Consider the following 21212-nt stretch of genomic DNA (forward strand, 5'->3'; position numbering starts at 1 on the left):
ACAAGCCTACAAGACAAGCTGAATAACTTCAAAGCTCGCGTCGAGGTAAGTAACACTGAAACATGCATGAGAGCATCAGCTGTTTCAGACAACTTTGTGATCACGCTCTCCGCAGCCAATGTGAGTAAGACATTTAAACAGGTTAACATTCACAAGGCTGCAGGGCCAGACGGATTACCAGGATGTGTACTCCAAGCATGCGCTGACCAACTGGCAAGGGTCTTCACTGACATTTTCATCCCCTTTTTCACTCTGTAATACCAACATGTTGCAAGCAGACCACCATATTGTTCTTGGACACAAGGACTATTGCAACCTGCCTAAATGACGACCGACTCATAGCACGCACGTCTGTAGCCATGAAGTGCTTGAAAGGCTGGTTTTGGCTCACATCAACACCATTATCCTAGAAACCCTAGACCCACTCCAATTTGCATACCGCCCCAACAGATCCACAGATGATGCAATCTCTATTGCACTCCACACTGCCCTTTCCCACCTGGACAAAAGGAACACCTATGTGAGAATGCTGTTCATCGACTTCAGCTCAGCTCAACAGTGTTGGTTTACATTGTTTCTAAACATTGGAGTAAAAAAAAAGCTTATTTGGGGTTCTGATGGGGTAAACAGTTGAACTAAGCTCATAAGGCATGCATTATATTCTTCAAGAATCAATGCCTATAAATAATTTAAAAGTCAAAATATGGATGTAGCAATTGCACATTTCCCCTTTAACACCACACATCAGTTCAAACACCGCAGAGTTTGTGCTTCTGTTTTTAAGACAGTACTTACTAGTGTTAATCAGGGCACGTTCATCGTTAGAACCATCCGACGCCTTAAGATGCGTTTGGGAAACCGGGTCCAGATATCCAGTTTCCGCCTCTTCTTCATTGTTCGATGAGACAGTCACCTCCCCCTCCTCTTCTTTCACTGAAACGTCGTCGTCCTCCTGTTTCACTCTGAACGAGTCTTCCTCTTCTTTAACTGAGACGTCTTTCTCGTCTTCTTTCACGGTAACAGCCTCAACCTCTACTTGTTCTGTATTGTAACAGCCTCCTCTTCCTCCTCCTCTTTCACGAAAGCTTCTTTCTCCATCCAGCAGACCTCCTCTTCTTCAGCAGGAACGGGGTTAAGTTTGAGACTGTAGCTATGAGGCATGTACTGAAGTCGCTAAGTATAATTCAAAGCAGTGTCACTTTATCAGCAGCAGGTGATCAATGACGTCTGAAGAATCAATTCGTCGAACACCTGATTGGTTTGGTATTGGGCTCGTTCGACATTGCAGTCGACAGTGCAGGTGACTGCTGACTGACTAATTTACAAATCACCTTGCATCATAAATAACTACTCATTATTATTTATAAATCAGTCAGCCAGTCACCGTTTACCCACAACGCAGCATGGATTTGATGCTCTCGAACACGGCCAGTGGTTTAATATATGACATAATGGCTACACTGGTATGGCGTGTGACGTCATCTATAAAAATGTGGCTGTTCTAAATTCTGTGTTGCTCAAATTCTTGAATAATGAACCTTTTTTTTGACACAATTGGCTGGAAAGTGTCAATGCCTGAGGAAGCTTTGTTTCCCCATCACTACTTTTCAGCATGTTTTCTGTGTATAAGACTACGGGAGTTTTGTAACATTTTCTACCTTGGCTTACTGTTATTTGGGTTCTAACTGGTCTCCAGTAGTTGGTCTCACTGACCATAACCGTGCTGATTGGCTATGCTGGTTAGGCTAATAGCTAGTTGGCTAGATAGCTAATATTAGCAGGCTGGCTAAGATAACTGCGTACAGCTAATGTTAGCAGGCCGGCTAAGATAACAGTATTTCTGTTATTTGATGTGGCTCTCTCCAATGCGCCAATGTAAACTGAGATTTTTGGAAATGAATATGCACATTATCGAACAAAACATACATTTATTGTGTAACATGACGTCCTATGAGTGTCATCTGATGAAGATCATCAAAGGTTAGTGATTAATTTTATCTCTATTTCTGCTTTTTGTGACTTTTTGTGACTATCTTTGGCTGGGAAAATGGCTGCGTGTTATTTGGACTTGGCGGTGATCTAACATAATCATAAGCATTTTAAAAATTGGACACAATAGGTAGATTAACAAGATGTTTATCTTTCATTTGCTGTATTGGACTTGTTAAATGTGTGAAAGTTAGATATTTCTAAAAAATATTTTTGAATATCCTGCTCTGCCTTTTCAACAGAATGTTGTCGAGGGGTTCCGCTAGCGGAACGTGTCCTAGAAAGGTTAATTTGAAGTTCTACATTTGAAGTTATTTCTGTTGTACTTTACATCATAGGGAATAGGCTGGTCCTCCATATTACTTAACATCCGACTTTGTCATTCTTCTGAATTCTGATTGGTTTTATGTAATAACTTCAAAAATAGAACAATTAGGTGTAACTTTGCAATGGGACTTAAAACGTTTTTGGGGAAAAATATTTTATTTGATATTTTATAAACTTCACCATAACTTAACCATTTTATTACCCTCTGTCACTCACTTTAAATGTTTAGATAATAAAGCATTTGACCTTTCCACTGCGTTAACAATGGAGAATTGGTTGATTTCCAGTTGAAGTATTTAAGATGCTTGAGGAGAAAAGTATTGTCCAACCATCAGGCAACTTGTTTCATGCACATCAAATGTGAGGGTGAATTTCAGATGTTCACTGCTTGTATTGATGAAGGAGTGGAATCGATGAAGTTCCTATGCTGTCCCCTGGAATAGAAGGAACACGTCATCAATGAATACTTTTTCAGAGCCTGATGAGGTGCTAGAATGAATTGTTAGGGCTGACAATCACATTCTTCTCAAACAACCCCACATACAGATTGGCATAATTAGATTCCATTTTTTTTAACTACAATGACCATAATGACTTGCGTGCCTACGTGTCTTGTCTGTGTTTCTTTTACACCTTAACCCTTAACCTTAACCCTTTTAAATGACCAACTTCAATGGGCTAGGGATGTCCCAAGGATGTATCTCTACCTGAAAATACATGATCTAAGTGATTGATAGTTGGTATTCAGCAGTCATAAAGCCTTATTTACTTTAATGAACTACTAAAATAGTGATTTTGTCAGACAGCAGCTCTACACTTTATTGACTGACTGATCCATTCATCCTTCCATCCCTCCTCAGCCTTCCTCTCCTCTGAAGACCCAGTGAGGATGGAGCTCAGTCAGAGAGCTGTTGAGGGACTGGTTAGGAAGAACACTTCTACATCCAGAGAGGTCACACATGGTTTAGATGGAAAATATTTATGTCCCATTAGCAGTTCATCATGTAAGCAAAAAGGAATATGTTCCATCATCTATGTTTATTTACATTAGTGCAAATTGTCCACTGATATTGGTTCAATTTATCACCTCTTTTGGCTGTGTGAAAATTAATTTCCCCTCAGACACAAACATCTGTTCTTTGATATTATGAAGGTCATATGTAAAAATGTACTTTTACCCGAGTCATTCACCCCATGTCTTTACATTGCTGATGCATATTCAGTGGCCTGACTGCATCAAGACGATGTCAAAAGCCCATCCTGGTAGCTCTGAACCTAATGCAGCTTGGAGTGATCAGATGGCAGAAGTCACATTCAGGTGCCCGGTGTAAATGAGGCCATAGATGCTCCATATCCATTACTTTGAATGTTTTATATAATATGACAAAATTTGTTTATTTCTGTTGCAGGGGCAGTCAAGAAATGGAATGGCAAGGCCACAGGACATGAGACATAAGCAGAGCTGTGGGAGACCACCTCAAGCCCCTGGTAGAGCCTGGGGTGGTGTTTACCACTCCACTACACCTTCAGCAGGCTTGAAAAGTGGAATTGATACTGTTTTTCATAATAAGAGGGACCAAGAGTCTGTTGATTGGTCGGTCATTGTGTTCATTTGTTGAAATCAAATCTAGCTTTATTTGTACAGCATATTTCAGACATGAATGCAACACAGTGGCTTCACGGGAAAAAACAAATAAAAAAATGAAAATAAACTAATATTTAGTACACAACAAACAGAAGACTAACAACTGCAAGACTAATGAGCACCATAAGGAAATGCAATTGATTAAAATATTAATTGGATGCAAAAACCAACCAATTGTTTTTTAGGAGGGGCTGAAAGTCACTATGGGGGTGTCCACTGAAAGTTGACTAGTAACAACAACGGGGACCTAAAAGACACCCACCATGAGACCCACCAAATCTGCCCAAGAAAAGGCAAACAAAAGAAAAACCATCACCAAACTTAAAGACAGGAAGCAAACCAAAAAGGTGGTTAATTTATTACAATTAATACCATTCATACTATTACAAAATCATAATTCTCATTCATTCTTAATTCATTGTATTTACAAAAACATCAAACAAAAACAAACCTCAGGGGAGCATCGTCCCTCCCCGTCATACCTAACCAATACCTAACCCTTTCCCTATCTCCCCTTCCCTAATCTATCCCCTTATCAAACTCACTCTAACACTCCCAGCCCTAAATCCCCTTTCCACCTCTCCCGTGCCGCATGCTTCCCCCACTTCCTCTCCTCCCTCTTCATCTTCCCCCTCAAATCACCTTCCACCCTTCTCACTATCCCTTCCACCCCCCAATCTCTCCCTGTCTTGACTAAATTCTGCCTGGCTTCCCACAGTCCCTTTTTAAAGAGACTCATGAGAAGCCACAGCAGAAACCTGTCCCTATCCGTTCCCTTTGCTCTCCCTACGCCTCTCTCTAGCCTAGCCCATGTCAAAACAAAATCACTCCTAACCACACCTAGCATTACCCGTGCCCTAGCCCAGACTAGTCCGGCAAAGGCACAGTCCCAGAAGGCATGGCGCACAGTCTCCTCCCTGCCACAAGAGGATCTTGGACAGGTGGGGGATTGCACCAAACTATACCGGTACAAGATGGCACGTACCGGCAAGCACTTATGGAGGCCCAACCAATTCAGGTCCTTGAGCCTGTTGTCCAGGCCCCGCGCCTGCACTCCCTCCCAGACCACTGACGAGATGCCCGCTACAGGCGCAGGACTCCCTGCCTGCCTGACTTCCTCGTACAGGTGCCTGTGGTCTAAACCTACTCGGGCAACTTCAACCTCGGGGTGCGCACCTGTTCCGCCCGAGGACCCGCGTTAGACCACACCATTACGCTTCTCGCCTTATACGAGAAGAACACCCGCAGGAGGTAACCGGACGGGTGTATAACCGGACGAGCAAGCTCCGTCAACAAGAAAGAAACAAAAAAGGCGTCCAGCTTAAGGGGGAAATGTGGTACCCCCCTACCTCCCTCCCCGATGGGACAGATCATGCGTGCCCTGGAGACCCACTCGCACCTGCCACTCCACATAAACTGAAACACAAGCCTCACTAGAGGCCTCCTCAGACAAGCCGGCAATGGGTAGATGTATGCCACATACAAAAGAGACGGCAACACATCCACCTTTAGGACCAGGACTTTGCCCATAAAAGACAAATACCTAGCCTTCCACATTGCTAGCTTCCTCTGTACCACTGCGATACGCATGTTCCAGTTTAGCGTCGCTGAGCCGGAGGTCTCAAAATGAACCCCGAGAATCCTCAGGGCCCCTTCACAGAGAGATAGCCCCCCAGGCACATCCGTTCTACCGCGCCATCTTCCGAAAAACTTGACGGAAGACTTTGCATGGTTCAGAACTGCTCCCGACGCTCGGGTGAAATCCCCAAAGATGGCAAGGGACCTTGTCAGGCACGAGTCCTTGCACAACAGCAAGGAAGTGTCGTCGGCGCACTGCGTTATCTTAACACGCAGCCCACCGCTTCCAGGGATCAACAAGCCTTCCACCCCTGTGTCTGCCCTAATGGCAGCCCCCAGAGGCTCCATGTACAGAACGAAGAGGAGAGCCGAGAGTGGGCATCCCTGCCTGACCCCAGACGAGAGGTCAAAAACGTCACCTAAGTGACTATTTACACTAACTCGACACCCCGCTCCGACATATAAAGTACGGATCCATCCTATAAACTTCTCCCCAAATCCTAATCTACCTAACACCCTGAATAGAAAAGATCTATTCACGCGATCAAAAGCTTTCGCCTGATCTAGCGCTGCTACCATTAAAGGCAGCCCTCTATCTTCAACCCAAGCGATGGAATCCCTGATCAACTGTAGGTTCCATCTTATAGAGCGGCCCTCTACCCCGCACGTCTGATCCTCGTGGACGACGTAGGGAAGGGCTGTGCGCAAACGGTCTGCTAAAACCTTTGCAAGAATCTTGTAATCTACGCACAGCATGGTCAATGGCCGCCAGTTGCCAAGGTCAGTTGCTTCCCCCTTCTTATAAAGAAGTGACAGCACACCAACAGCCATTGATCCCCCCGGGACCCCCGTCTCAAGGATGGCCTTCAAGACTTCGAGAACCACTGGTCCAAGTATACCCCAAAACTTGAGGTAAAACTCAGCAGGCAGCCCATCCATCCCAGGCACCTTCCCTTTTCCCATCCTCCTAAGAGCGCTCTCAACCTCTTCTAGTGAGATCTGGGCCTCCATCACGTCTCTAATGTCCTCTGGCAAACGCCGGGACAAGTGTTCTAAAAACACGTTTCCCTGCTCTACATCTATTTCCCTTTCCTTAAATAAACCTTGGAAATGATCAGTTGTCACCCTGACCATTTCCTCTGGTTTACTTACTATACTACCATTTTCTTCCCTAACTCCCTTCATTACCTTCCTACTCTGTCTGGCCCTAACCGACTTAAAGAACATAGCGGAACAAGTCTCATTATGTTCTAGAAAGCCACTATGCGCACGCTCCAGGAAAGCTCGAGCCTTCTGCTCCTGCAGCTCCCTGAGCTGCGCCTTTAGGGCTGCGAATCTCTCCCAGTCAATCGACCCGCCGAGGTTGCCTGCCTCGTACTCGAGTTCAATTAACCTTTGGATACGATCCACCTCCCTCCTTTCCTCCCTTTTTTTCCTTCTACAATATCCTATTATAAAAGCCCTTATCCTCCCCTTGACTAAATCCCACCACTCTAACACCCCCTCGCACATGGACCGGAGGCCGTCAAGCCTCCGAAAGAAACCAAAAAATGCATCAACGAAAGCCTGCTCCTCCAGTATATCCCGATCTCTATGCCCACACAAAATCCCTACTCCTTTTGAGTGCACCCCTCCTATGCCCCAAAAAGATTCCCCCTTATCCCACTCCCTCTTAAATCTACACACATCCCCACCATCCCTCAGGTGAGCCTCCTGTAAAAAACAGAAATCAAACCCCACACCCTCTAAATAACAAAAAACCGCCCTCCTTTTAACATTATCCCTTAACCCCCTAACATTTAGACTAAAAAAAGAAACAGAACTATTCATTTAATTATTTACAACAAATAAAAAACCCAAAACCCAAAGAAAAACCAGGAGACTCACCCGATGCTCCCCTGGTCCATCTCCACCGGCGGGGACGTCCTCTCCTCTCCTGACGCCCCCCCGTCCTCCATCCCAACCCATGATCCAGGCAGTGTGTTGGGTCCTCCCTCCCCACCCACCATCCCCCCCTCCCTGTTTGCCTCGGGGCTGCATATAGGGGACCCCATCTCCCCAAACAGGAGTTGGGATCCCTCTAGCAAACAACCCACCGACCCCTCACTGGAGTCATCCACTAAAATGCAAGGGGCTGAGGCAAACCGGGAGGACAAATGACCCTCCCCTCCCCCCCCCCGCCACTCTCTTAACCCCCCCCTCCCCCTCCACGCCCCCCTCCCTCTCACTTCCTGCCAAGCTCCCCCTCTTTATCCCTTTCTTCTTTGGTGAAGGAGGTAGCGGGGAGACACAACGTCCCATCCCCACTAACCCCTCCACCAAATCTCTCATTTCGACCTCGAGGAAGCCTGGCAGGCTGTCCCCCCACTCCTTCCCCCCATCTCCCCCCCTCCCCTCCCACCTTCTCCGTCACTGTCCCCGTTCCCTCTTCCACTCCTTCTCGTACCACTGTCCCCTTCTCCCTCTTCTCTGCTCCTCCACGTTCTTCCACCTTCTTAATCTCTCCTTCTTTTTCCTTCTTTCCATCTTCTCTCCTCTTTCTTTTCGCCTCTTCCTTCTTCTCTTCTTCCTTCTCCGTCCTTTCCCCTGTGCCATCCGTACAATCCGCATGCGTCCTCTCTTTCCTCCCCCCATCCCCCGCTCCCCCCCCAGCTGCAGACGCGTATGACCTGTGACGAGCCGGGCAATCACGCCACAGGTGTGCTCTTGAGCCACACCCGTGGCAAGCCTTGGGCTCGTCACATTCCTTGGCCTCGTGCTCTTCCGACCCACAAAATCGACACCTCTTGGCACTGCACGAGGCCAGGATATGGCCGTAGGCCATACAACGCCTGCAGAACGGGGGCTGACGGGCATAGTAGAGTGTTCCCCTGTCAGCCCCCAGGGAGAACATCGCCGGAGGATGGAGGTAGCCATCCACACTCTTCGGGGACTCCCTGAGTAACGCCTGGAACCCTCTTCTCCCGTTCCAGAAACCCAGGGAGTCCCTGAGGTACCTCGCTGAGGAGACATTGTCCATGTACCTCCCCAGAAAGGCCCTCACCTCTTCATCTTTCACATGCGGATTGTACATGGTTACGGTGACCACCCTGAAGTTGTTCTTCGCCAGGCTGGTCACCGCATAATGGCACAGGGGTCCCGTTTTCTCCGCTTCCTTTGCCATCTTCATTACTTCGTCGTGTTTTTCTTCTTTGTGAAACGTCACATCGAAAGCCTTCTCATTCGGGTTCCCTTGAAGGCAGAGCACTTCCTTCACCTCTATCCTGAGGCATCCCATCAAAATAGTCCTTCCAAATGTCTCTCTACTCCACGGCTCCATCTCCTTTTCAGTCCAGGCAAATCGTAAGGTATTTGCCATACCAATCCCCGGAACCGATCTTGTTTGCTTATATTGATTCATTTAAAAAAATAAGCTCTCTTCAGAAAGAAGCTTCAACCTGAAATGAAAACATCTTTAAACCAGAAAGGTGGAACAACTAAAGGTGTTGACTCTCCACATCTATCAAGACAATTGGAGCACTGGGCCAGACGCTCTTAAATAGAACCTGGACCAGCTCAGGTGACACACCTTCCCACTAATGAGACGGACAAGCCAGCACAGGTGTAACACATACTGACAAACGAGGTGACACCAATCAGTGCACCAAAGACACATTTAAGTTGAATGCATTCAGTTGTACAATTGACTAGGTATCCCCCATTCCTTCATGCTAACCTCCAACCTCAAAACATAAATGGAAAAACCAAAGCCTGTAACACCTTCCCCTTTAGACAACAAATCTATCCTATATTTTTGTTGGACAAGTTTGCGCACCACCAACAGAAAACAACTTCCATTTCACATTATAATCAACTACAATGCTTCACTTTCTACAATATTAACATGGTGTCTACTGGCTGTCAACATTTAAAAACAAGATTAACACAATTCTAAATAATACATTTTGGGGAAAAAATCCATGAGCTTCCAGAACTCACTTCTTCCTAAAACTCACTAGCTTCTAGAACTCTCTTCTTCCTAAAACTCACTAGCTTCGAGAGCTGTGGTCTTCCTAAAATTCACCAGCTTCTAGAACTCTTGTCCCCTTGGAACGAGACCAAACAAAACTCATCTCCAATACAGAAAAACGGGCATTCAAAATAAATTGTGATCCATGGCAACGCACTGCCTAAACGCACAACACAAATCTTTCTAACTGCCCACCCTTGAGACAATCTGCACCCAAGTTGTCCTTACCAAGGACATGTCTGATTTCAAGAGGAAACTCCTGCAATATCTGTAGTAACTTTCCACCTCACTGCGGAACTTCTCTCTCTTTTCAGGGTTCACTAGATAGGCATGTTGTCGGATCGGGGCCCAGTCCCCAATGTTATGCTATAGTACACTTGGTTTGGCACATCTGAGAATGAAGCCTGATATTCTAAAAGAAGGGCAACAATGTCAATCTAATTGTACCCAAAAATGGTCAGTTGGTTGCATAAATAATTATTACTAAATGTTACATGAATTGTAAATATGAAATATCAAAACCAAATGTACACCCCTTTGTTAATATGTATTGTGAATAAATCACTTAATGGTGAGGCATGGAATAATAAAACATGTATATTTTGTCAGGCTGAATGTTTGAAATATGAGGTGATTTGAATCATGCTTCTTCAGTAGTGGAATAAAGACAATTAGCACTTCAATGTTGTCAAGAAATACTGGAGTGATGTTACATTGTTAATAAAATTGATTATAGACCAATTTATTATACTGCAAGTATGTTGAAATGAAGTTGTGTTGAGAAGACATCTTTTCAATTACATTTGGCTAAATGTGAATAGCGCAATGTCAAAACACAGTTTTAACGTGTCCAAATCAATAACCAATATGTAGAAACAGTTTGGGATATATTGAAAACCTAAACAAGTGTTGCATTTTGATTCAAGTGGGACTCTTTTTTTGTTAGTCACTTTTTGTTAAATCATATAAATAGTACTCTTTCATTTCAGAGCCGGGATTTTCCCCTTGAGGCTAATATCCATATCATGCTGAAATCAAGTGAACAGGGGGCAAATGTTTAGGGTTCTACATTGTGACATTATTAAAATACTCCTACTACAATGTTAAAACATTCTACATTGTGACATCATTAAAATACACCTACTACAATGTTAAAACATTCTACATTGTGACATTATTTAATTGATATCATGAAACAACTCCATGTATTTTCTGATGTTTAATCAGAGATCTTTTATCAGAGTATCTCTTCCCACATTGATCACAGCCACAAGGTTTCTCTCCTGTGTGTGTCCGCTGGTGTACTATCAGGCTGCTTAGCTGAGTAAAACTCTTCCCACATTGATCACAGCCGTAAGGTTTCTCTCCAGTGTGTATTCTGTGGTGTTTAGTTAGATAACTAGATGTAGTAAAACTCTTCCCACACTGATCACAGCTAAAAGGTTTCTCTCCTGTGTGTCCCCGCTGGTGTACTATCAGGTTGCATCGCTGAGTAAAACTCTTCCCACATTGATCACAGCCGTAAGGTTTCTCTCCTGTGTGAATTCTTTGATGTATTTTAAGGTCTGATGAAGAGTTCAATCTTTTCCCACAGTCAGAGCAGCAGATAGATTTCTTCCGTGTGTGTCTCCACTGGTGTTTCTTGAGGAGATCTGATGTGGAGAGACTTGTCTTTGCCTCGTCAGCGTCATGATGTTGTTTAGGCTCCCCAGAGGATCCACGATTGTCCCGTCTCTCTCCTGTGTGAACGACAAAGTCAGACAGATGGTTAAAGGCCCACAACAGCAGAAATCCACTGTTTATTTGAGGTAAAAGGTGATACCCAGAGTGTACCCATGAAGTTGTACAACAATTGACGTCTTTTAAATTTGACAATTAAAACAGTCAAGTTAGCAACAAGTAATTTTGTCTTGTTTTCACATAAGTAGTAACATTGATGATTGTAGGCTAGAAATAAGTTATTCAAGTTGTTGAAATCCTAAGCAGTGTGCCAGACAACTTTTGGTCTCCAATATAGGCCCTTTCATTCATTGTGTGCAAAAGGCATGAGGTGGTAGGCAATAAATAGGCCATAGGAGTGAATAATTACAATTTAGCAGATTAACACTGGAGTGATAAATCATCAGATGAGCATGTGCAAGTAGAGATACTGGTGTGTAAAAGAGCAGAAAAGTAAATAAATAAAAACAGTATGGGGATGAGGTAGGTAGACTGGGTGGGCTATTTACAGATGGACTATGTACAGCTGTAGCGATCAGTTGGCTGCTCAGATAGCAGATGTTTAAAGTTGGTGAGGGGGATAAAAGTCTCCAAGTTCAGCAATTTTTGCAATTCGTTCCAGTCACAGGCAGCAGAGAACTGGAAGGAAAGGCGGCCAAATGAGATGTTGGCTTTTGGGATGATCGGAGCTTTACCTAGCGTGGACTTATAGATGACCTGGAGCCAGTGGGTCTGGCGACGAATATGTAGCGAGGGCCAGCCGACTAGAGCATACAGGTCGCAGTGGTGGGTGGTATAAGGTGTTTTAGTAACAAAACGGATGGCACTATGATAAACTGCATCTAGTTTGCTGAGTAGAGTATTGGAAGCTATTTTGTAGATGACATCGCCGAAGTCGAGGGTCGGTAGGATAATCAGTTTTACTAGGGTAAGTTTGGCAGCGTGAGTGGAGGCTTTGTTGCGAAATAGAAAGCCGATTCATGATTTGATTTTGGATTGGAGATGTTTAATATGAGTCTGGAAGGAGAGTTTACAGTCTAGCCAGACACCTAGGTACTTATAGATGTCCACATATTCTAGGTCGGAACTGTCCAGGGTTGTGATGCTAGTCGGGCGGGCGGGTGCAGGCAGCGAACGGTTGAAAAGCATGCATTTGGTTTTACTAGCGTTTAAGCGCAGTTGGATGCCACAGAAGGATTGTTGTATGGCATTGAAGCTCGTTTGGAGGTTAGATAGCACAGTGTCCAAGGAAGGGCCAGATGTATACAGAATGGTGTCGTCTGCGTAGAGGTGGATCAGGAAATTGCCCGCAGCAAGAACAACATCATTGATATATACAGAGAAAAGAGTCGGCCCGAGAATTGAACCCTGTGGCACCCCCATAGAGACTGCCAGAGGACCGGACAACATGCCCTCCGATTTGACACACTGAACTCTGTCTGCAAAGTAGTTGGTGAACCAGGCAAGGCAGTCATCAGAAAAAGCGAGGCTACTGAGTCTGCCGATAAGAATATGGTGATTGACAGAGTCGAAAGCCTTGGCCAGGTCGATGAAGACGGCTGCACAGTACTGTCTTTTATCGATGGCGGTTATGATATCATTTAGTACCTTGAGCGTGGCTGAGGTGCACCCGTGACCATCTCGGAAACCAGATTGCACAGCGGAGAAGGTACGGTGGGATTCGAGATGGTCAGTGACCTGTTTATTAACTTGGCTTTCGAAGACCTTAGATAGGCAGGGCAGGATGGATATAGGTCTGTAACAGTTTGGGTCCAGGGTGTCTCCCCCTTTGAAGAGGGGGATGACCGCGGCAGCTTTCCAATCCTTGAGGTTCTCAGACGACATGAAAGAGAGGTTGAACAGACTGGTAGTAGGGGTTGCGACAATGGCGGCAGATAGTTTAAGAAATAGAGGGTCTAGATTGTAAAGCCCTGCTGATTTGTATGGGTCCGGGTTCTACAGTTCTTTCAGAACATCTGCTATCTGGATTTGGGTAAAGGAGAAGCTGGCGACGCTTGGGCGAGTAGTTGCGGGGGGGGGGGGGAGCTGTTGGCCGAGGTTGGAGTAGGCAGGTGGAAGGCATGGCCAGCCGTTGAGAAATGCTTGTTGAAGTTTTCGATTATCATGGATTTATTGGCGGTGACCATGTTACCTAGCCTCAGTGCAGTGGGCAGCTGGGAGGAGGTGCTCTTGTTCTCCATGGACTTTACAGTGTCCCAGAACTTTTTGGAGTTAGAGCTACAGGATGCAAATTTCTGCTTGAAAAAGCTAGAGAAAAAAAAGCTTTCCTGACTGACTGCGTGTATTGGTTCCTGACTTCCCTGAACAGTTGAATATCGCGGGGACTATTTGATGCTATTGCAGTCCGCCACAGGATGTTTTTGTGCTGGTCGAGGGCAGTCAGGTCTGGAGTGAATCAAGGGCTATATCTGTTCTTAGTTCTGCATTTTTTGAACGGGGCATGCTTATCTAAGATGGTGAGGAAGTTACTTTTAAAGAATGACCAGGCATCCTCAACTGACGGGATGAGGTCAATATCCTTCCAGGATACCCGGGCCAGGTCAATTAGAAAGGCCTGCTTGCAGAAGTGTTTTAGGGCGAGTTTGACAGTGATGAGGGGTGGTCGTTTGACCGCGGACCCGTAGTGGATACAGGCAATGAGGCAGTGATCGCTGAGATCCTGATTGAAGACAGCAGAGGTGTATTTGGAGGGCAAGTTGGTCAGGATAATGTCTACGAGGGTGCCCACGTTTACAGATTTAGGGTTGTACCTGGTGGGTTCCTTGATGATTTGTGTGAGATTGAGGGCATCTAGCTTAGATTGTAGGACTGCCGGGGTGTTAAGCATATCCCAGTTTAGGTCACCTAACAGAAAAAACTCTGAAGCTAGATGGTGTCGAGGGCACAGCTGGGAGCTGAGGGGGGTCGGTAGCAGGCGGCAACAGTGAGAGACTTATTTCTGGAGAGATTCATTTTTAAAATTAGAAGTTCAAACTGTTTGGGTAATGGACCTGGAAAGTAGGACATTACTTTGCAGGCTAACTCCTCCCCCTTTGGCAGTTCTATCTTGACGGAAAATGTTATAGTTGGGTATGGAAATTAAATAATTTTTGGTGGCCATCCTAAGCCAGGATTCAGACACGGCAAGGACATCAAGGTTGGTGGAGTGTGCTAAAGCAGCGAGTAAAACAAACTTAGGGAGGAGGCTTCTGATGTTGACATGCATGAAACCAAGGCTTTTCCGATCACAGAAGTCAACAAATGGGGGTGCCTGGGGACATGCAGGGCCTGGGTTTACCTCCACATCACCCGAGGAACAGAGGATGTGGGTGCGGCTAAAGGCTATCAAAACTGGTCACCTAGAGCGTTGGTGACAAAGAATAAGAGGAGCAGATTTCTGGGCGTGGTAGAATAGATTCAGGGCATAATGGGCAGACAGGGGTACGGTGGGGTGCGGGTACAGCAGAGGTAAGCCCAGGCACCGGGTGATGATAAGAGAGATTGTATCTCTGGACATGCTGGTTATAATGGGTGTGGTCACCGCATGTGTGGGAGGTGGGACAAAAGAGGTGTCAGAGGTATGAAGAGTGGAACTAGGGGCTCCATTGTAAACTAAAACAATGATAACTAACCTGAACAACAGTATACAAGGCATATGGACATTTGAGAGAGACATACAGCAAGGCATAAAGTAATCGCAGGTGTTGATTGGGAGAGTTAGCTAAGACGACAGGTGAGACAACCACAGCTAATCAGTTAACACAACAACAGCAGGTAAAATGCCGATGACTAGGCAAAGAGGGTCGGATTAACTACACCTAGAGCTTGAGTTCGCGGCTGGGGCCGAAAAAAAATCTAATTAAAATAAACAGAATGGAGTACCATGATTAATGGACAGTGCAGAAGGTATCAGCTATGTAGCCAAGTGATCATAGTGTCCAGGAGGCAGCAGTAGATGGAACAGGGAAGCCGCGGAGGAGTCGCCACTACGCTAGCACGCGGGCGACACGTATATCTGTCGTATATCTGCATGGGCCAAAAATGGTGAGCGAAGATTTTAGTTTTCACAATCTATTCTGAATATTACAGCGCACTATCAGTGCAAGATTTAGGAGTGCTACCCAAGGAAACTCACATTAAGTTCTGTGTCACTATTTACTAATTCCCCACTGTGGGGGAAAACTCAGGGGGTTCTCATTGGCTGACTGCAAAAATAGCCTCCCTTTTCAGGTTGCTTATGAGTGCATTTCACATCACTTCGGATTATAATTGTAAGGCTCGCTTGAATGTCCTGGTTAATATGTTTGTGTTATTATCGCAAATCAACTGCTTTATACTTAAAAAACACTTCAACCAGTAAAATGCTCTTTAACATCAGCCTGACAATGAGGGTTTAAAAAATTGGCCCATAACTTCACCATAAAATAACATAGACCCACTGTAGGACCCATAACTTCACCTAACAATAACAGAACTGCTGTAGGACCCATAACTTCACCCAACAATAACAGAACTGCTGTAGGACCCATAACTTCACCTAACAACAACATAGACCTACTGTAGGACTCATAACTTCACTAACAATCACATAGACCTAGGACTTTAAATAATGTAATATTTCAGGTGAAACATGGAATCTAAAATGTATTTGTCATGACATTTCATAACCTGATCACCAGATAATTTTGTGAATAATCCCACACACATTATGAGCTAAGTATCTCTGTGCGCAAACAGGCTAACGAGACCCGACTGTAAATCAAGCAGACAATAATACATTATAAACATAAATTTGTTAGGGATGTTGGATCCAACGTGGAGCACGGCATAACTGTCTTTACCAGAGTAATGAATGAAGAAGCACTTTGGTTGTTGTTGCATGTCGTGATGTTTGTCACGTGACTGTCATTCAGAAAATGATTTCCTGGATCAGCTGATGATAGTTGAACATGTGACTGTAACTAAACAGCTTCAGTATTAAGAATGTGTAATTATTGAAGAACCACATTAATGACAGTATCCATTTGGGTGTTGTCAATAAAGTTAAAGTGACTCTCGGTGAGAACCATTGGATTTAGCAAACTCTGAAATTATTTAGGATTTCTGTGCCCATGAAAACGGTTTTCCCAGCGTAACATAAGGAGACACTAAATGTTACGTAGTTAGAGAGCATTTCAGAGATCTGAATACAAAAAACTGTCCTAACAGGACAATAACCTAAACCACAAGGCCAAATCTACACTGGAGGAGATTACTAAAATGACACTGAATGTTCCTGAGTGGACTAGTTACAGTTTGGACTTAAATTGTCTTGAAAGTCTATAGCAAGACTTGAAAATGGCTTTCTAGCAATGATCAACAACCAACTTGACAGAACAGGAAGGATTTTTTTTTTAAATTATGAATTTCACATGAAGATAGGTTGCCTATTGGATGACATCACGACTTCCCATCAAAGCCAACTCCTTGAATGCCTTAGTATGCGATCACTCACTCCTTCTAGTTTGCAGTTGTTGAATTTTTATTTTACTCAAAACATGTATTTGTTTCCCTTTTATGTGTTTATACTTTAATGTATTTATATATCACTTTTCAACAAGAAAAGTTTTTTTTAAATCCCTGGAGGACGTCATGAACAATTCTGACAATACAAAAACATATTCAAGTGTAGAACACCCTTTTAAAATCACACATTAGTTTAACAATTGCAGAGTTTGTGCCCCTGTTTTATAAGATAGTACTCACTGTATTTACTGGTGTTAATCAGACCAATGTCCCTGTTTTATAAGATAGTACTCACTGTATTTACGGGTGTTAATCAGTTCTCCAGTCTTCTCTTCTTCATCCTCCTCTAATATGACAGTAATCTCACCCTCTTCATCCTTCATTCCAAAAACGTCTTCATCTTCTTTCACTTCATCCTCCACTCCAAAAACTGCATCTTCCTCCTTATCTTTTACAGTAACATCCTTCTCCTCTTTCACTCTGAAGGCGTCTTCCTCTTCTTTCACGGTAACAGCCTCACCCTCTACTTGTTTTTGTATTGTAACATCTTTCTCTTCCGCCTCCTCTTTGACGAGAGCTTCTTTCTCCGTCCAGCAGACCACCTCTTCTTCAGCAGGAGGAGAGTAGCTTAGTGAGCTCATGGTCAGAGATAATAGATAGTTAGCATTAGCGACTAGACTAGTCCTAACTTAACCAGCCAGCTAGCTGACTTACAACGTAAATATGAAATTAAATGGGGTAGCTAGCTGTTTCCCCATAACTATGTTTAAATCATAGTGGTAATTAAACCACGAAATTGTCTAAAGAGCTTGAATGTTCCGACTTTGATGTCCAGTGAGCTACCGAGGTGGCTGCAGTTGTTGAAGAAGCGTTCCGTCCACTAGATTATACGTCACAGTAGAAACATCGCCTGAAAGACACATATCGCCATCTGCTGTCTGGAGGGAGGAAACGCAGTTGAGGAAGGAAAACTATTTTTATTTTCTTCATTGAATTATAATATTATAAAGCAGTTTAGGGAAAAGTTTTTTTTAAATAATAATATTATATCAACACGTACAAAGAGCAACAAGTGTTGTTTGATTAGGTCTGATTTTTTTAATGAAAATTCAAAACAAACTCAACATCTACTCCACATCTGTATTCCTGATTCAGTCAAATAACTAGATATCAAAATAAGCCCCTAGTTATTGATACCCTTGATAAAGATGAGCAAAAATTACTGTATGAAATAAATAAATAAACTTTACCCACTACCAGGATATTTTAGCCCAAAACCTGGTTTAACTCTCTGCTAGGAGGCTGAAACTTGGCCATAAGTGGATCTTCCAGCAAGACACATCAACATCCACAAAGAATAAATGGTTAATTGGGCACAAAATCAACATTTCCAATGTCCATCTCAGTCGTCGGACTTGAACTCCATTGAAAACTTGTGGTTTTAATTGAACAGGGCAGTCCACAAGCGCAGACAAAATAAATCAAGGACCTGGAGAGATTCTGTATGGGGGAATGGTCTAAGATCCCACCCAATGTGTTCTCTAATCTCATAAAACATTTCAGTGTCATTATCTTCCCGAGGGGAGGGTGCTGGAGTATTGAAAATATGGGTGCCAATAATTCAGACCCTCCCTTATGACAATTACATGTTAAACTAAATCTCTTTCTCTGAGCAATTGTATTAGTATAAAATAATATAATTTCCCTTTATTTTTTACATACAATATAGCTCAGTATTTTAATTCTTTATTTTATAGTGTCGTTTATCTCATCTTTATCAAGGGTGTCAATAATTTTGTCCCCCACTGACCTCCATACTGCTGCTAAATGGCGTAACAATACATCATGTAGATGTATATAATGAACAGACTAGGTCTATACTGCTCCTACATGGTGTAACAATACATCATGTAGATGTATATAATGAACAGACTAGGTCTATACTGCTCCTACATGGTGTAACAATACATCATGTAGATGTATATAATGAACAGACTAGGTCTATACTGCTCCTGCAGTGCATTCAGAAAATATTCAAACCCCTTCAATTTTTCTACATTTTGTTACGTTACCATGGCAGCCTTAATCTAAAATGGATAAAAAATAATCATCAATCTACACACAATACCCCTTAACACGTTTTTAGATTTTATTTGCTAATTTACGGAAAAATCATATTTACATAAGTATTCAGACTCTTTACTACGTATTTTGTTGAAACACCTTTGGCAGCGATTACAGCCTTGAGTCTTCTTGTGTTTGACGCTACAAGCTTGGCACACCTGTATTTGGGGAGTTTCTCCCATTCTTCTCTGCAGATCCTCTCAAGCTCTGTCAGGTTGGATGGGGAGCGTCGCTGCACAGCTATTTTCAGGTCTCTCTAGAGATGTTTGATCGGGTTCAAGTCCGGGCTCTGGCTGGGCCACTCAAGGTTATTTAGAGACTTGTCCCGAAGCAACTCCGCCGTTATCTTGGCTGTGGGCTTAAGGTCGTTGTACTGTTGGTAGGTGAACCGTTGCCCCAGTCTGAGGTCCTGAGTTCTCTGTAGCAGGTTTTCATCAAGGTTCTCTCTGTACTTTGCTCCGTTCATCTTTCCCTCGATTCTGATTAGTCTCCCAGTCCCTGCCGCTGAAAAACATCCCCTCAGCATGATGCTGCCACCACCATGCTTTACGCCAGGCAAGACGCTTGGCATTCAGGCCAAAGAGTTCAGTCTTTAGGTGCCTTTTAGCTCCAAGCGGGCTGTCCTGTTGTTATTACTGAAGAGTGGTTTCCGTCTGGCCACTCTACCATAAAGGTCTGATTGGTGGAGTGCTGCAGAGATGGTTGTCCTTCTGGAAGGTTCTCCCATCTTCACAGAGGAACTCTGGAGCTCTGTCAGAGTGACCATTAAGTTCTTGGTCGCCTCCCTGATCAAGGCCCTTCTACCCCCATTTCTCAGTTTGGCGGGCGGCCAGCCAGCTCTAGGAAGAGCCTTGGTGGTTCCAAACTTCTTCCATTCTAGAATAATCGTGACGACTGTGTTCTTGGGGACCTTCAATGCAGAAGACATTTTTTGGTACCCTTCCCCAGATCTGTGACTCGACACAATCCTGTCTCGGAGCTCTATGGACAATTTCTTCGACCTCATTGCTTGGTGTTTGCTCTGATGGGCATTGTCAACTGTGGGACCTTATATAGACAGGTATAATCATAAACAATATGATTTCACGTGGCATAAACAAAAACACAAATTCTCAGTCAGAAAATATAAGTCAGAACACAGCGCCTTTATTCTCTCATGTGATTTCAGGTTCTGTGATTGGAAAAATGTCCTTCCACACAGAAAGAGAGCAGTGGTGGGGCTTTTTTGGTGTGTGTCTTCTTATGCTCCTTCAGGCTCCCTAACCAGACAAAACTCTTTACACACTGGGAGTATTGGAAAGGATTTTCTCCTGTGTGTGTCCTCTCATGAGCTTTTAGGTCCCCTACTCGTGAAAATCAGTTTTTATGCTGGGTGCAGTGGTAAGGCTTCTCTCCTGTGTTTGTCCACTCATGCTCCTTCAGGCTACCTAACTGAATAAAAATCATTCCAAAGTAGGAACAGTGATAAGTCTCACTCATACCAAAGACAGAGTATTTAGTTAAATACTAAGAAGAGAACTGAATTAAACCTCCATAAAATAAAACTGTCTTCCTGCGAGACTAGATTCCTCAAAAACCTGAAGTTAGTTTTCAGAACATACCATCATTTCTTAACTTGGTGGGCGCCATAATAATAATAATAATGCAGAACATAAAATCTAATCTTTCTCTCATGTTTATAGCAGAGCTCTATAGGCAAAGGGAAAGGGGGATACCTAGTCATTTGTACAACTGAATGCATTCAACTGAAATGTGTCTTCCGCATTTAACCCAACCCCTCTGAATCAGAGAGGTGCAGGCGGCTGCCTTAAATCGATATCCACGTCATCGGTGCCCGGCTTTTCGTCTGTGTGTTGTCTCTCATGCCTTTTCAGGGTAGCTAACACGGTAAAACTCTTTCTACAATAGTGGTGGTGTTGTCTCGCTGGTTTGTGCATCTCTGGGCCTGGTTCCCCTGAAGGACTCTTCCTGCTGTCATAGCGAGAGTCTGGTCTCTCTCCTGCCAAAGACAAACAGTATCTAGTTAAACAGAGACCTGAATGAAACTTCCACATGATAAAACTGTCTTCCTATGAGGTTTAATCTAGACTTGATCACTCAATAAAAGAGCAGAACTGTACAGCCACTCTGTGATGACGTGCTTTGTAGGTTGGGTAAATCCATTTAAATTCAATACATTTTTGACTTTGACATTTTGATTAAAAAAAAATCTTTCCTTACATGTTTGACTATGGAAGAAGTGGTAAGAAAGTGACTTTATGTAACTGAATGTAAAAACATTCATGACACACAGTACCAGTCAAAAGTTTGGACACA

The 21212-nt window shown here is 43.8% G+C and overlaps 1 protein-coding gene across 1 annotated transcript; it reads right to left on the reverse strand.

Annotated features, from left to right (window-relative positions):
- Positions 1-10257: 10257 nt before the first annotated feature.
- Positions 10258-17640, reverse strand: LOC110487389 (zinc finger protein 271-like). The gene is made up of 2 exons (XM_021559319.2): positions 17068-17640; positions 10258-11287 (listed from the first exon to the last, which is right to left on the reverse strand). Exons 1-2 carry the CDS (start codon positions 17411-17413, stop codon positions 10737-10739), a joined length of 897 nt encoding a protein of 298 aa, XP_021414994.1. The 5' UTR covers positions 17414-17640; the 3' UTR covers positions 10258-10736.
- Between the last annotated feature and the right edge of the window lie 3572 nt (positions 17641-21212).

Source organism: Oncorhynchus mykiss, chromosome 13, assembly GCF_013265735.2.
Source record: "Oncorhynchus mykiss isolate Arlee chromosome 13, USDA_OmykA_1.1, whole genome shotgun sequence".
Classification (NCBI taxonomy): Eukaryota; Metazoa; Chordata; class Actinopteri; order Salmoniformes; family Salmonidae; genus Oncorhynchus; species Oncorhynchus mykiss.

Excerpts from the sequence above, each read along its gene's own strand:
- LOC110487389 (XM_021559319.2), bottom strand. The coding sequence starts at position 17,413 with ATGAGCTCACTAAGCTACTCTCCTCCTGCTGAAGAAGAGGTGGTCTGC. Across the intron at positions 11,288-17,067 it reads GATTAACACCCGTAAATACA|GAGAGAGACGGGACAATCGT; the intron begins GTGAGTACTATC and ends TCGTTCACACAG.